Source organism: Oncorhynchus masou, chromosome 12, assembly GCF_036934945.1.
Source record: "Oncorhynchus masou masou isolate Uvic2021 chromosome 12, UVic_Omas_1.1, whole genome shotgun sequence".
Taxonomy (NCBI): domain Eukaryota; kingdom Metazoa; phylum Chordata; class Actinopteri; order Salmoniformes; family Salmonidae; genus Oncorhynchus; species Oncorhynchus masou.
In genome coordinates, this window is record NC_088223.1 from 19,977,365 (window position 1) to 19,994,526 (window position 17,162).

The following is a 17,162-nucleotide window of genomic DNA, read 5'->3' on the forward strand; positions in this document are numbered from 1 at the left end:
GAACATGTAAAGTGTTGGACCTATGTTTCATGAGCTGAAATAAAAGATCCCAGAAATGTTCCATAGCCACAAAAAGCTTATTTCTCTCAAATGTTGTGCACAAATTTGTTTTCATCCCTGTTAGTGAGCATTTCTCATTTGCCAAGATAATCCAGCCTCCTGACAGGTGTGGCATATCAAGAAACGGATTAAACCGCATGATCATTACACAGGTTCACCTTGTGCTGTCTCATGTTTTGACTGCACGACTGTCCACCAGAGCTGTTGCCAGATAATTGAATGTTTAATTCTCTACCATAAGCCACCTCCAACGTATTTTTAGAGAATTTGGCAGTACGTCCAACCGGCATCACAACAGCAGACCACAGTAACAACACCAGCCCAGGACCTTTACATCCGGCTTCTTCACCTGTGGTATCGTCTGAGACCAGCCACCTGGACAGCTGATGAAACTGAGGAGTATTTCTGTCTGTAATAGAGCCCTTTTGTGGGTAAAAAGTGATTGGCTGGGCTTTTCTCCACAGTGGGTGGGCCGATGCCCTCCCAGGCCCACCCATGGCTGCGCCCCAGCCCAGTCATGTGAAATCCATAGATTAGGGCCTAATTTATTTCAATTGACTGATTTCCTTATATGAACAGTAAAATCGTTTAAATTGTTGTATGTTGTGTTTCTATTTTTAAGTATATGTTATTTTCTAATTAATCCAGTGTATATTCATTGCGTTAACTACTCAACTTTACCTCCAAATTGTTGTGAAATAAGAGCATATGTGCCTGCAATTCTACATCACAAGCTTTAACCGTGGCAGCTTCATACTGTAGAACCATCGTTTTCTTTATTCCTTGAATCGCGGCAGATTTGAAGCTTGTTATTGGTTGAGTAAGTGTTCGTGACCAAGGCGATTGGATGCGCAGACTGTACAGGCAGTTCTTTCTCCGCTGATCAAAGTTTATGACTTCAATTGTCAAGCAGCACGGCAACTTGTAGTGCTGTTTTTGACACATAATTGTCAACATTAATTTGCTGTCACTGTTGCCTACTACTTAATGAGGTAAAATTGGAATATTCTGTGGATATTCGGTTTTTGCCTTTCTTCTTCGGTGGCGTTTATCAGCGGTTGACATCCAACGTTATGGTGCATTACTGCCACCTACTGTACTGGAGTGTGGACCAAAGATGGATAAACGAAATCTTACCTGTATGCCCCTTTGTTCATAAAAAATATAACAAAATATTTGAGACTATACCTAATGACGTTCTGCTCAATATACTCTTTAAACTAATTTCCTATATCCCCTTCTCCCTCATACTAGATTTCTGCCTCTCTCTTTTGTGCTGTTACCATGTTGTTGTGTTGGTACCTTCCTGTTGTCGCCTTAGGTCTCTCTTTATGTAGTGTTGTGTTCTCTCTTGTTGTTGTGTGTGTTTTGTCCTTTTATTTATACTGTATTTTAAAAATAAAAACATTTAATCACAGGCCCCCGTCCCCACAGGAGGCCTTTTGCCTTTTGGTAGGCCGTCATTGTAAATATGAATTTGTTCTTAACTGACTTGCCAAGTTAAATAAAGGCTAAATAAATAAAAAAATCCCTCTGATTCTGCCCAAACTGTAGCAATACATGCTCCATGGTCTCTGTTTCCTGGCAATAATCACACTTTCCTGTTGGATGCTTTCCTATCACATTTAAGGTCTTATTCAACTGGCTGTGTCCCACCCTTAATCTTGTAAATATAGCCTCCTCTGTGCAATGCTCTTCTGTCCCTTCCTGCCGTCCTCCCCTCCCGACTTTCCTCTGTACTTGAAATAAATGCCAGCCTTTAGTATCTCTATTCCACTTCTCCTGCCATCTCTGCACCATCACTGTCCATATCAGGCATTTTGCCTCTGCCTTGCTCATTGAAACTACAACATCAAATCCCCACTACTAAGTGCTTGTTTAGCCAGTACATCATTCCCATCCAACCCCACATGGGCTGGGACCCAAGTAAATATTCTCTGTATACCCATCTGTCTCATCCTGCCATGGGTTTGTAGCACCTCATAAAGCAGGTCTTGTCTGCTACGTGACCTAAAGGACTGGAGACTCATCCACACTGCACATGAATCAGAGCAAATAACTACTCTGTCTGGCTTGACTTCCTATACCCACTGCAAGGCCAACAGCTCTGCCGTATATACAGCCAGATGATCTGTAATACGTGTCCTGACTGCCACCCCACATTTCTGCACTACAAATGCTGACCAAGTATGTCCTGTCCTTGGAACCGTTGAATCATCTGTGTAAATGGCCACAAAATCCTGATGCAGAGTATCCAGATGTGTCTTAAATCAATCAGATGGATCAACACCCTCCCCACATTTCTGTAGTCTCTCCAACACTTCTAGATCAACTACTAGAGACGGGAGTAGCCATGGATGTGGATTGGTTTTCTCTCGTCAATAGCTATTGAATCAAACATGCCATGACTATGAATATGGTATATCCTGAATCAGGGGTGGATGGAGAACTATCCACACCTTAAAAAATAAAAAATAGATTGCGGATTCTTGCCCATCCTCTGATTCAAAATATATAATGTCCATAGGCACATTTTGTCTAAGTGTCATTGAAGATCAAAAGCCGAAGGAAAAACAACCACAAAATTTCAACAAGAAAAGCAGTGGATTTTTGTCCATCCTGCCCCAGATCAGAATATATAATTTTTGTAGTCATGGCATACTTTGTATAAGAGCTATTGAAGATTGAAAGCCAAAATCTGTGTGGGTGCCCATGCAACTGGGGATCCGAAGTGCCCTGTGAGAGAGAAACATGTTGAGATTGCCAGAGTTCAAGTGGGGCAGAACATTTCCTGTGCTGAGACAGTGAAGAGAGAAGAGGATAGCCCACGGGTGAGTGTGTTGACTGGGAGGACCCCGGTGAGTAGGCCTCCAGAGAGAGCGAGGATGAGTTTTAGTAAGGTTGGATTATTTGTGTTTATAGCCATGGTGATCAACTGCACTGTACTGATGGAGCAGAAATCACAGAAGTGTGGTAGTTGCAGCAGCAGAGAAATATTTGGATGTGAGACATTTTAGTGCAGAAGATCTATAGGAAGTTTTGAGACAAAGGGTTCCATTTTACGAAGGTCTTGGATTGGTTAGGGGCAAAGTAGTGGGGTGGGTTGTGGGTTTTTGGGGACAGTCAGTGGGTGACTTGCTTTTTGAGCTCCTGTTCCTTTTATACAATATTAACTGAAAAGTATTGTGGAGCTCCTGCACCCAAATGTGGGGCGGCAGGTAGCCTAGTGGTTAGAGCGTAACCACAAGGTTCCTATTATCGAATTCCAGAGCTGACAAGGTAAAAATCTGTCGTTCTGCCCCTGAACAAGGCAGTTAACCCACTGTTCCCAGGTAGGCCGTCATTGTAAATAATAATTTATTCTTAACTGACTTGCCTAGTTAAATTGTTGTATTTTTTTTATTTCACCTTTATTAAAATATAATAAATAAAAATAAAGTTTAAATAAAAAATGTAAACAGTACCAGCACCCACAAAGGGGTACAGCCACCTATTTCAGTCCAAGTCAAGCACTGGGGATAGTGTATAGGTGCAGGGTTAGATGGTGACGCAATTACATTTCTTTCCCTTCACATTTTTTTTTGTTGCAAAATGTGCAATACGCACTCCGACCTGCGAATGGCAGCAATAAGCAACACGTCGTCATAGTCTGACTGAAAGCTACACGAAGAAGAATCTCACGTAAACTGTCTTCAAAAGTTGGCAGTCCTGTGCGTTAGAAAATAGTATGGATTGTCAGTTGCTAGCCTATTCTACGTTTAGTACATTATCCATATAGTATATTATTTATGGTAAATTCTATGCTAGTCTGTTACTTAGTTGTTATTTCATTTTCCCGTTGTTGATTTGATAGCAGCTAGCTACAGGAACTAGGTATAGTTTGTGTAGCTAGCCTAACGTTAGCTAATGTAAATGTTGTTCAGTTACACCGGCTCAGAAGAATATGTTGTCATTGATGTTTATTGCTCTGTTGGGTTTATTTAGGGTGTCTGTTTCTGGTTTAAAAGCCCCGAGTTCTTTGTAGTTGGTTTGCTAGCTATTCCATTGGCTAACGTTAGACATTTTAACATGAAGACGTCAACAAGTGCGTTCGTGATGCACATCTTCACTGTTGCTGTATGCAGCCTATTGCTGGTTGCTCAAGGGCAGATGGACGACGACGAATGGCTTGATCCGCATGATATGTTGAACTACGATGCAAGCTCAAAGACCATGAGAAAGCCTGCTCAGCCTGCTGAGGTACAGTACAAAGCAGCTGTGCAATGCATGTTTCCGTGACATGAGTTAATCATTCTATTGCTTTGTTGGTGTTTTTCCTTTTTCATATTATAGTAACTATATGAAACAAAATCATGAAATGTGAAAATACAGCAAACACTGTCTTGTCTCGTGATATTAATGTACTTGGATAACTAAATGAAGGTAATCTTCACAGCTGAACAATTACCCTAATGTACCCACCAAAAGAAGGGAATACAGCCAGGATTTGGATAAGATGGAAGTAAGGGAGTGCAACAACAAAGTGGAAGGGTTACAAAGAGAGGTTAGTGTTGGAAACGGATTTTCAACATCAAACATGATTTTGGACATCATCTCATGCTTATTCATTAAACAGTGGCAAAGTCACTTCTGTTTTTTTTTAAGATTGAAGAGTACAAGAAGAAGATTACACAGGTTGCACAGCAGCCGTCAAGCAACCCAGTGTTCAAGCGATTCCTCACCAAGCTTCTGAAGGAGATTGAAAAAGTTGGCCTGGTACGTTTTGGCATTCTCTCAACTCATATGAACGCTGACAATCGATGCATCTTATTCTCTTTATGTAAAACAATTCCCCACAATTCCCCAATGACTTAAATGTAAATGTGTAAATGTATTATCCACCTTCTTAAATGTATGTTACCACCTTGGAATGTAGTATGCTTTCTCTATGCTAAGTGCATATACGTTTGCTGTACTATTCCTTTCCTATTCCTTCCACCAGCCCACCGATCTCAAGAACGATATCCACTACGACGCCAAAGTGAAACTGTCTCGGCAAGCGGTGACGGAGATCCGGAAGCTTCTGGAGGGAATGGACACCTGGAGAACGGGGGCTCTGGACAATGCCCTCAGTCAGATCCTGGTGGATCTCAAACCACATGACTACGAGGCCTGGAGATGGCACTTTGAGGACACCTTTGGTGTGGAGATTGACACAGTTATGAAGGTGAGAATGCATAGCAGAGCTAGAGTTTTGATGCTGAAAACTAAATGGATTTATAATTGCACACACCACGTTTTATGTGGTTTGCCTAATGCAGGGATGGGCAACTCCAGTTTCAGGGCCGGAGTGGTGTCATTATTTTCCCCCATCCCTGGCAAACAAAGCTGGTTTTAAACCAATTGCATTCAAAACTGAAGATCATGATTAGTTGATTATTGGAGCAAGGTGTGATAGCTGGGGCAAAAGTGACACCAATCAGGTCCCAGAGGACTTGAGTTGCCCATCCCTGGCCTAAAGGAATTGATTAGACCATTTGTAAAGTAGGCTACACAGGCATTGAGGATGAAATAAAAAAAATTAAAGCGTGTTTTAACGTGAGGAAATGTCTTTTGACGTTCATACAAGAGAAGACGATAGGCTAGGAGGCAACAGGATATACAAACAAAAGATCTTTACTTGATCTACTCAATTTGACTCTGGTACGCAATGACTGACTGAGAAGCGCATAAAGCTAAATGGCACATTTGTGTTAATCATTAGTAGTAGAAATAAACCACTACGATTCAGAGCAGTAATTTAAACTCAATTCAAGACAAATGAGACCGAACTGACACTACTCGTTGGCATTACAGCGGCAGGAATATTTATCATTGACGTTACACTGCCTTCAGAAATTTAAAAATGTGTTCCAGCCTGAATTTTAAAATTGATTCAACTGAGATTATTTCTCATTGGCTTACATTCAATACCCTATAATGTCAAAGTGGAATTATGTTTTTAGACATTTTTACAAATTAATAAAAAATGAGAACCTGATGTCTAAGTATTCAATGGTGTTTAACATGATTTTTGAATGACTAACTCTTCTGTTTCCCACACATACAATTATATGTAAGGTCAAGCAGTGAATTTCAAACACAGATTCAACCACAAACACCAGCGAGGTTTTGCAATCATGGCATGAAATTTATACCTGGCAAATGCGGGTAGATTAAAGTATTGGCGGGTAAGACTGTCTATTTCACCATACACATTGGCTGTGTATTTCTGGTGTTTTGTTTCATAGCTGATAACTGCAAAGAAATACGACCCATATATCCCATACTGCCTGGAGAGCTGCACGCTCTGAGTGAAGTGCTGATAGATTCAGCATGGTAGAGTTTTTAATTACACTTTGGATGGTGTATCAATACACCCAGTCAGTACAAAGATACAGGCGTCCTTAACTCAGTTGCCGGTGAGGAAGGAAACCACTCAGTGATTTCACTGTGGCCAATGGTGACTTTAACAGAGTTGAATGGCTGTGATGGGAGAAACTGAGGATGGATCAACATTGTAGTTATGCCACAATACTAACCTAACTGACAGAGTGAAAAGGAAGACAGTACAGAATAAAAATATTCCAAAACATGCATCCTGTTTGCAACAAGGCACTAAAGTAAAACTGCAAAAAATGTGGCAAAGCAATAACATTTTTCTACTGAATACAAAGTGTTATGTTTGAGGTAAATACTGTACAACACATTACTGAGTACCACTCTTCATATTTTCAAACATAGTGCTGGCTGCATCATGTTATGGGTATTCTTGTAATTGTTAAGGACTGGGGAGCACAGGTAAAATCCAAGAGGAAAAGCTGGTTCAGTCTGCTTTCAACCAGATACTGGGAGATGAATTCACCTTTCAGCAGGACAATAACCTAAAACACAAGGCCTAATCTACACTGGACTTGCTTACCAAGAAAGACATTGAATGTTCCTGAGTGGCCGAGTTACAGTTTTGACTTAAATCTGCTTGAAAATCTATGGCATAACTTCAAAATGGGAAACCAATTTGACGGTGCTTGAAGACATTTGAAAATAATAATGGGCAAGTATTGTACAATCCAAGTGTGCAAAGCTCTTAGACTTGCCCAGAAATCTGTAATTGCTGCTAAAGGTGTTAAAAAAACAACACCTGTATTGTCTCAGGGTTGTGAATAGTTACAGTACCAGTCAAGTTTGGCCACACCTACTCATTCAGGGGTTTGTCATTATTTTTTTACTAGTTTCTACATTGTAGAATAATAGTGAAGACATCAACCTATGAAATAACACATGGAATCATGTAGTAACCCAAAAAGGGTTAAATAAATATATTTCAAATTCTTCAAATAGCCACGCTTTGCCTTGGCAGCGTGGCACACTCTTGGCATTCTCTAAACCAGTTTCACCTGGAATGCTTTTCCAACAGTCTTCCCACATGCTGAGCTGGCTGCTTTTCCTTCACTCTGCGGTCAAACTCATCCCAAACCATCTCAATTGGGTTGAGGTTGGGTGATTTGTGGATGCTAGGTCATCTGATGCAGCACTCCATCACTCTCCTTCTTGGTCAAATAGCCCTTACACAGCCTGTTGAAAAACAAATGATAGTTCCAATAAGCACAAACCAGATGGGATGGTGTCTTGCTCAAGAATGGGATACCTAGTCAGTTGTACAACTGAATGCCTTCAACTGGAATGTCTTCCACATTCAACCCAACCCCTTTGAATCAGAGAGGTGTGGGGGGCTGCCTTAATCGACATCCACGTCTTCGGCGCCTGGTCAACAGTGGGTTAACTGCATTGCTCAGTGGCGGAATGACAGATTTTTGCCTTGTCAGCTCGGGGATTTAATCCAGCAACCTTTCAGTTACTGGCCCAACGCTCTAACCACTAGGCTAGCTGTGGTAGCCATCCTGGTTAAGTGTGTGTTAAATTCTAAATAAATTACAGACCGTGTCATCATCACACCACCTCCATGCTCCACTCTGGGAACCACACATACGGAGATCATCAGTTCACGTATTGGGCGTCTCACAAGACATGGCAGTTAGAACCAAACGTCTCAAATTTGGACTCGGCAGACCAAATGTCCATTGCCTGTGTTTCTTGGCCCAAGCAAGTCTCTTCTTATTGGTGCCCTTTAGTGGTTTCTTTGCAGCAATTTGACCATGAAGGCAAGATTCACACAGTCTCTGAGCAGTTGATGTTGAGATGTCTGTTACTTGAACTCTGAAGCATTTATTTGGGCTGGTAACTCAAATGAACTTATCCTCTGCAGCAGAGGTAACTGTGGATCTTCCTTTCCAGTGGAGGTCCTAATGAGAGCCAGTTTCATCATAGCGCTTGATGGTTTTTGAGACGGCACTTTCAAAGTTCTTGAAATTGAAAGCCATTGACTGACCTTCATGTTATAATGATGGACTGTTGTTTCTCTCTGCTTATTTGAGCTGTTATTTCCATAATATGGACTTTGGTCTTTTACCAGATAGGGCTGTCTTCTGTATACCACCCCTACCTTGTCTCAAACGCATTAAGAAGGAAAGAAATTCCACAAATTAACTTTTACTAAGGCGCACCTGTTAATTGAAATGCTTTCAGGGTGACTACCTCATGAAGCTTGCTGAGAGAATGCAAAGCTGTCATCAAGGCAAAGAGTGGCTACATTGAATATATGTTAAATATATTTTGATAACATTTTTGGTTACGAATGGAATCATGTCGTTATTTCTTTGTATTGATGTCTGGACTATTATTCTACAATGTAGAAAATAGTAAAACAAAATTAAAAACTCTGGAATGAGTAGGTGTCAGCTTTTGACTTATGTCTATTAGATATTTAATTTTCCGTCAAACATTTTTCTAAAAAGATGTTTTCAGTTTGTCATTGTGTAGATGGGTGAGAATCTATTCAGACTGTAACACTGAAGTTGTGTGAATACTTTCTGAAGGTACTGTATTTAAAGGGCATCTCTCTCCCAGGTGTCTGTGTGGGTCTTAATCATAGTGGTCATCATCTGCAGTGAGCTGTGGTCTACAGTCTCCTGGTTTGTCCAGTTCAAGAGAATCTTTGCCATCTGCTTCCTCATCAGTCTGGTCTGGAATTGGTTCTATCTCTACAAGGTAAATTAACACGCACACACTTCCATGCATTTCCACATGCTAATTGCCCCTTACTGTCTGGTATAGCACAGTTATTTCTAAATGCTGTCTCTATTCTTCAAAACTCAGTCAACTGAATTAAGGAGCACTACCAAGGAATATCTTGAGAGAAACCATATTTCTTGCCAGGAGAGTGCGACTGGTTAGTTGTGATTGGGAGATGAGGGATTAAAGCAGTCGTAGTACTGGGGTTTTAACTGTGTGTGTGGTCCTGGGGGTGGCGGCACTACTGCTAGACCAGCCTCCAACACACGAATGACACAATGTTAATCCACCATATGTTATTGGATTTTCTCGACCTGTCAGATTGCGTTTGCCGAGCACCAAAACAAAATGGTGAAGATGGAGGGCGTCGACGCAAAATGCACTGGGAGGAAGAAAATTGACTGGTGGGATAATTTGAAGGGTGAGATGTAAAAATAACACGAGAGCATGGCATCACATCTTTCCACAGGGAGATCAGATTTGCATCATCTCAGAAATATAAGTGAAGCTACATCTTATTGAATGCATCATACTTTCAGAATCATTGGTGCATGACTATACAATAAAGTACACATTACTTCTCACTCGTTTCTGGCAAATATTAGAATGCCGTTTTTAAGAAAATATTTTAATACACATGGGCTTATACATTTTGACAATTTTGTTGCATTAAGTTTACTGCACATCGGTTTGTTGTCGTGAAGCCTACTGTAGTGTACTCCTCTCTGCCTGTACCACAGATTGGTACAGAGGTGCCATGACTCTCCAAGACGATCCCTGTAAGATGTACTACGAAGTCCTCATGGTCAACCCCATCCTTCTCGTACCACCAACTAAGGTAACCTATTTTTGGCGACCTGGGAAAGTCCATTTCCATTTAGCCAATTCAGGAAGTAAACTGACATACCACTTCAAGTTTTCAGTCTACTTCCGGAAATGACTGCATTGAAATAGAATTGACCTAACCCTGTTGACGGCTAACCTATTCAACAGGACAGGACTGAGAGATAGTCACCCATACCTTACTCTTGTCACTCCATTAACAACCATTTGAGTATCCTCAAATGTAAATATTGCCATTTTCACTTATTAAAACTTTGTCTATTTAACAATACAATATCAATCTAATTCAGTGTCTGACTGCAATGTGGGTTTTAACTTGAACTACAAATGGAATTGACCCCAACCCTGTTTACAACTAAACTAACTTTTAGCCTATTTCCTGGACCTGTAGAATGCAGTGTGATAATGCATTATCTCTCTGTCTCTGAAGGCTATCACTATGACCATCACCACCTTCTTCACGGAGCCTCTGAAGCACATTGGTCAGGGGATCAGCGAGTTCCTACGAGCCCTCCTCAAGGACCTACCGGTCACCTTGCAGATCCCTGTGCTAGTCACCATCGTGCTCTCCATCCTGGTAAGGACACGCGCACACACAAAGAAACACTGTCACAAGGTCTGGGGTCAATTCCATTTAAATTCTGTCAAATCAGGAAGTGAATTTGTGGTAAATTCTTGAATGAGTATTTCTATTTACTTGCTGTGCTGAAATGGAATTGATCCTGACACACCCAGGAGTCATACTAACTGGTTCCTGCCTGTCCCTGAAGCAGTAAATGTTTTCCTCAGGTCTTCATGTATGGCAGCGCACAGGCCGCTATCCAGCATGGCATCACCAGACCGCTGCGTGTCGGTGGACCCAGGGATCCCTCTCCCCCAGCCTTGGATCAGCCCATGCCTGAGGCCCGTCTGAGAGGGACAGACCACAACCCACAGGCAGGGGGGGACGCCCCTCAATACTCCCCTCTCCGGCTTAAACGCCGACTAGGACCAGCAGCCAACCAGGGGGCTCAGGACAGGACCTATGTCGGCCAGAGGAGCCCCCCCCCCAGGGCGCAAAAGGAACCGACCAGGAGGTACGTGGAGACCCTGAGGAATACCGACTGGCGGTACAGCGAGGACAAGATTACCTCAGAGTGTTGGGAAGATTTCACTGATGCAGAGGATACCAACCTGCTAACGGTAGAGGGTAATACCATCATCCAGGCAGATATGCAAGAAGAACCAGTTGAAATTGGATCCACAACAGAATGCAATGACTCGCAAGAAGCTAAACCCTCTCCAGTGAAAGCTAAAGCCAAACCAGATGAGGACGTGGCATCTGACTCTAAAGGGGCAGCTGATCGCATGGCTGAGCACCAGGCTGAGTATACTGGAGGTCGCGCCAGCCCAGTGCATGCCACTCCGGCAAGTGGTCTCGGGCACGAGCAACATGACAAATTCTTGAAACACGAACCAGAGAGTAATTTTACGCTTCAGACCCACCCTGCTAACGCAGCCAGTGTAGCATGTTTCATTGACAACAATGAGAGTGTGTCAGTCGCTGCTCAGCTTAAGTAGCACATCCAGTGTAGCAGGTCTGTTAGGCCAATACATAGGCTTCATTCTAAGCGGTATGCTAATGGATATTGGAAACTGTACAGTCAGTAAGCCCCCTGTCCTTGTATGTTAAAATGCCTACCACAGCATTTTACATGGGATGATTCAGATTCTACATAAATTGGTAAATAGTACCTTCTCTTAAATCAGCTAATTTAGTGATTTTGAATTTGTTATCCCAATTTTCTTTTTGCTGTCTCTTTCATGTTTTTCTTGCTTTTGTTTGTGTGCCTGGTCAATGTGCATGTACTGTCAACACATGAATAACACCCATGTTTATGAATGACGTATGTATGTTGTGCAATAATCCTGTCACTGTTTTGTGGCAACTCGCCTTCTCTTCTGAAATGATGTGAATTATGTTGTGTGTTTAGGGCTCGACATGAACATTTTATAGATTTGAGTTAACATCACCATATCAAACAGTTTCCCTGATCAGAATAGAATCAGTGGTGTCTGGATGCAATGTATTGCTGTTCTCCCAATATCTGAGCAGGATTGCACTGATAGGCAGAGCGGTCTTTCAATCATCCCTGGTTGCGAGATCCGTGTGTAGCCACACGTGCACATTTGTTGATATTCCTTGCTAATTAGTGAGTTATTTGCACAGTTATAGCAAACAGGCTTCATATGGTCATGAAAATCATGTAAAAGTCATGGTTGATGCATCGGCTGCATGTATGCGAGTGGGCCGGGAGAGGGAGACATTGCAGCAGGTAGGCCTAGCCTGTAAAATAAAGTCAAGACTAACTAGATAGCCAATTCAACACATCTTGTAGCCTGGCTAGTTAACTACAGTGCATTTGGAAAGTATTCAGATCCCTTTCCTTTTTCCCCACATTGTTACATTACAGCCTGTAATGAATTCATTGGTTTCCTCAAGCTACACCAATACCCCATAGTGACAAAGCTGAAATAACTTATGTGAACAAGTATTCCGACGCTTTGCTATGATACTCAACATTAAGCTCAGGTGCATCCTTGAGATGTTTCAACTTGGTCAGAGTCCACCTGTTGTAAATTCAATTGATTGGACATGATTTTGAAAGGCACACCTGCCTATATAAGGTCCCACAGTTGATAGTGCATGCGGAAACCAAGCCATGAGGTTGAAGGAATTGTTCGTAAAGCCATGAGACAGGATTGTGTCGAGGAACAGATCTGGGGAAAGGTACCAAAAAATGTCTGCAGCATCGAAGGTCCCCCAGAACACAGTGGCCATCATTCTTAAATGGAAGAAGTTTGGAACTACCAACATGGCAAACTGAGCCATCGGGGGAGAAGGGCCTTGGTCAGGGAGGTGACCAAGAACTCAATGGTCACTCTGACAGAGCGCTACAGTTCCTCTGTGGAGATGGGAGAACCTTCTAGAAGGACAACCATCTCTGCAGCGCTCCACCAACCAGGCTTTTATGGTAGAGTGGCCAGACGGAAACCACTTCTGAATAAAAGGCACAGGACAGCCCGCTTGAAGTTTGCCAGAAGGTACCTAAAGGACTCTGACCATGAGAAACAAGATTCTCTGCTCTGATGAAAACCAAGATTACGGTATTGCCAGCCTAGAGTATTTGAAAATAACCTCTGATTCGCTATGCATCGATACTCAAATGTAAATTCTTAAACTGTGTGCTCATGTTTGTTTGTTTGTTTGTGTGCTCATGTTGCGTGCCTGTTGTCATGATGTGCCCTGGGGGGAGGATCATAGCCCCCCCTCTCTCCAGTATTATGGCTTAACGACAGGTAAGACACATGGTAGTATTGAGGGAGAGAGTTTACCAGAAAAGAGCTTCTCTTTGTTTAAAACTCCAAATCCCAAAATGGGAGAACTAAACAATATTTCTACTTTTGAGAATGTGGGAATGGTCCGTGGACAGTCATGTTGAGTGCTTTTCATTTGGTACTTGCGCATAGACATTACGTCGTCGTCATGGAACTGCCCTTTTCTACTCCAGAGTATGAAACCACCCGTGATGAAATGTACATTTCATGCCAAAGAGACCCACCTTAATAAGCCGGACGTCTCGAATGGTTAAGAAGTTAGAGAACGCCGGGACATAGTCCCAACGTTGGAATGGCTACAATTCTATAGGCCACGGAGACCATACAGCTGTAGTTTGGTTACACGGCTGGAAATGGTTAAACTCAGTCTATCGATCACAACAGAATAAGAGCAAATCTTAGACTTATAATTACTAGTCTGCAGCTAGAAATTACGTAAATCTAGAACGAGAATACCGACAAACCGCCGAAACATCTACCATAAAAGAACATTTCCGAATGGTACACTGAAGTATCCATTCTAACCACCTACAACCACGAAAGGCGTTGTGACTTTTGGGAAAGTTAACCAGACACTTTGAACTATACAGGACGATTGAGTATTCCAACAGAGAAGACGACAACGTCATACGGGCATAAATATATACATAGCAATTATTCTTGAATGAGTGGCCTGAAATGTGCGAAGGATTAGCATTTCAATAATTATAATTATCCACTGTGTGTAGTGAATCCATTTTGTCTTTCCCGCTCTCACAGTCCACACCCCTTTCCTTTGTCTACCAAGCCGTCATATCTGCTTGCCCCACTAAGGACTTTTCTATCACTGTTAGTAACCAATATCTACTGTTTGTTTTATCTTATTCTGTGTGATTATTTGGTAAATAAATAATTTAGACAATTTGTAGATTGCCGATTCATTTTGGAAACTATGGTTCGTGCAGATATCCAAGAGTTTGCGACTTTCTGTAATGAGAACTGATGAGGTAATAATAAATTCATTAATAGAAGACTATTTGATCAGATATTAAAATATCTGAAGAGTTATATTGGGGAAATTATAACTTTAATCTCAACATTTTCCATGGTGCTCTGACTTCCTAGTTAATGAATGTTTACATTATTAGTTTAAGCACATAATTAAACCTAGAGAACTGATTTGATATGTCTTCACATTTAATGATAGGTAAGACACAACACTGTCTTTGTTTGCTGAAATCCATACTCTTATAAAACGTAAATCAAATACAATTACCGACTGTTTCCTTGTTGAGATTCAATTGGAACATGTATTTGCACTGAGTTGCAATCTTAGAGCAACAGCGATGAAGACTCAGTCAGTGATTGTATTTGATTAACTCTAGTCTGAACTCAATTCTGTGGAGGAGTTGAGGTACTAGGCAAATCACAATACAGTACACTACAGTATCAACTGGCTGAATCCGACATTGGATACCTGATGCCTGCATGTAGTCCGCCAGCAGCGGTTCCAGTGACTCACATTTCAACATTAATCTGCTATATTATTACTTCATTCTGCTCTGATCATAAACATCCTCTCGCCGGACAAATCAATCATCTTTTTAACCAGATGTTGAATATTCTCTAGATTTTGCTCACCTGAAGTATTGTGATAAATTGCAGGCCACACTACTTGCCTAGAGAGTTTTCAGCTATACTTTTCGTGGCTGTTTATTTACCACCACAGACATGCTGGCACTAAGCCCACACTCAGTCAGCTGTATAAGGAAATAAGCTAACAGGAAACCACTCACCCAGAGGCGGTGCTCCTAGTGGCCGGAGACATTAATGCAGGGAAACTTAAATCAGTTCTACCAAATATCTATCAACATGTTAAATGTGCAAACAGGGAAGAAAATTATAGATCAACTGTACTCCACACACAGCGACGCGTACAAAGATCTCCCTCGCCCTCCATTTGGTAAATCCGACCATAACTCTATCCTCCTGATTCCTGCTTACAAGCAAAAATGAAAGCAGGAAGCACCAGTGAGTCAGTCTCTAAAAAAACTGGTCAGATGAAGCAGATGCTAAACTTCAGGACTGTTTTGCTATCACAGACTGGAACATGTTCCGGGATTCTTCCAGTGCATTGAGGAGTACACCACATCAGTCACTGGCTTTGTCAATAAGTGCATCGAGGACATCGTCCCCACAGTGACTGTACATACATACCCCAACCAGAAGCCATGGATTACAGGCAACATTCACACTGAGCTAAAGGGTATAGCTGCCGCTTTCAAGGTGTGGGACTCTAACCCGGAAGCTTATAAGAAATCCTGCTATGCCCTGCGACAAACCATCAAACAGGCATAGCATCAATACAGGGCTAAGATTGAATCATACTACACCGGCTCCGACGCTCGTCTTATGTGGCAGGGCTTGCAAACTATTACAGACTACAAAGGGAAGCACAGCCGCGAGCTGCCTAGTGACATGAGCCTACCAGACGAGCTAAATCACTTCTATGCACGCAACACTGAGGCATGCATGAGAGCATCAGCTGTTCCGGATGTCTGTGTGATCACGCTCTCCGTAGCTGACGTTAGTAAGACCATTAAACGGGTCAACATATACAAGGCTGCAGGGCCAGACAAATTACCAAGACGTGTGCTCCGGGCATGTGCTGACCAAATGGCAGGTGTCTTCACTGACATTGTCAACATGTCCCTGATTGAGTCTGTAATGCCAACATGTTTCAAGCAGAACACCATAGTCCCTGTGCCCAAGAACACAAAGGAAACCTGCCTAAATGACTACAGACCCATAGCACTCCATAGCCATGAAGTGCTTTGAAAGCCTGAAATATGGCTCACAACACCATTATCCCAGAAAACCTAGACCCGCTCCAATTTGCATACCGTCCAAACAGATCCACAGATGATGCAATCTCTATTGCATTCCACACTGCCCTTTCCCACCTGGACAAAAGGCACACTTATGTGAGAATGCTATTCATTGACTACAGCTCAGCGTTCAACACCATAGTATCCTCAAAGCTCATCACTAACCTAAGAATCCTGGGACTAAAGAGCCTCCCTCTGCAACTGGATCCTGGACTTCCTGACGGGCTGCCCCCAGGTGGTGAGGGTAGGTAGCAACACATTTGCCACGCTGATCCTCGACACTGGAGTCCCCCAGGGGTGTGTGCTCAGTCCCCTCCTGTACTCCCTGTTCACCCACAACTGCATGGCCAGGCACGATTCCAACACCATTAAGTTTGCAGACGACACAACAGTGGTAGGCCTGATCACCGACAGTGACGAGACAGCCTATAGGGAGGAGGTCAGAGACCTGGCCGGGCGGTGCCAGAATAACAACTTATCCCTCAACGTAAACAAGACTAAGGAGATGATTGTGGACTACAGGAAAGGAGGAACGAGCACCCCCCCATTCTCATCGACGGGGCTGTAGTAGAGCAGGTTGAGAGCTTCAAGTTCCTTGGTGTCCACATCACCAACAAACTAGAATGGTCCAAACACACCAAGACAGTTGTGAAGATGGCATGACAAAGCCTATTCCCCCTCAGGAAACTAAAAAGATTTGGCATGGGTCCTGAGATGCTCAAAATTTCTATAGCTGCAACATCGAGAGCATCCTGACTGGTTGCATCACTGCCTGGTACAGCAATTGCTTAGCCTCCGACCGCAAGGCACTACAGAGGGTAGTGCGTACGGCCCAGTACATCCCTGGGGCTTAGCTGCCTGCCA

At 42.5% G+C, this 17,162-nt stretch overlaps 1 protein-coding gene across 2 annotated transcripts; it reads left to right on the plus strand.

Annotated features, from left to right (window-relative positions):
• Nucleotides 1-3,730: 3,730 nt before the first annotated feature.
• On the plus strand, nt 3,731-14,334 carry clcc1 (chloride channel CLIC-like 1). 2 transcript variants are annotated; one of them, XM_064979852.1, is made up of 9 exons: nt 3,731-4,299; nt 4,496-4,603; nt 4,684-4,815; nt 5,042-5,266; nt 9,046-9,186; nt 9,532-9,631; nt 9,951-10,048; nt 10,484-10,630; nt 10,843-14,334. In XM_064979852.1, exons 1-9 carry the CDS (start codon nt 4,129-4,131, stop codon nt 11,611-11,613), a joined length of 1,893 nt encoding a protein of 630 aa, XP_064835924.1. In that variant the 5' UTR covers nt 3,731-4,128; the 3' UTR covers nt 11,614-14,334. The 2 variants fall into 2 exon arrangements, with proteins under 2 accessions (XP_064835924.1, XP_064835925.1); XM_064979853.1 differs by having other exon boundaries at nt 4,705-4,815.
• The last annotated feature ends 2,828 nt before the right edge of the window (nt 14,335-17,162 follow it).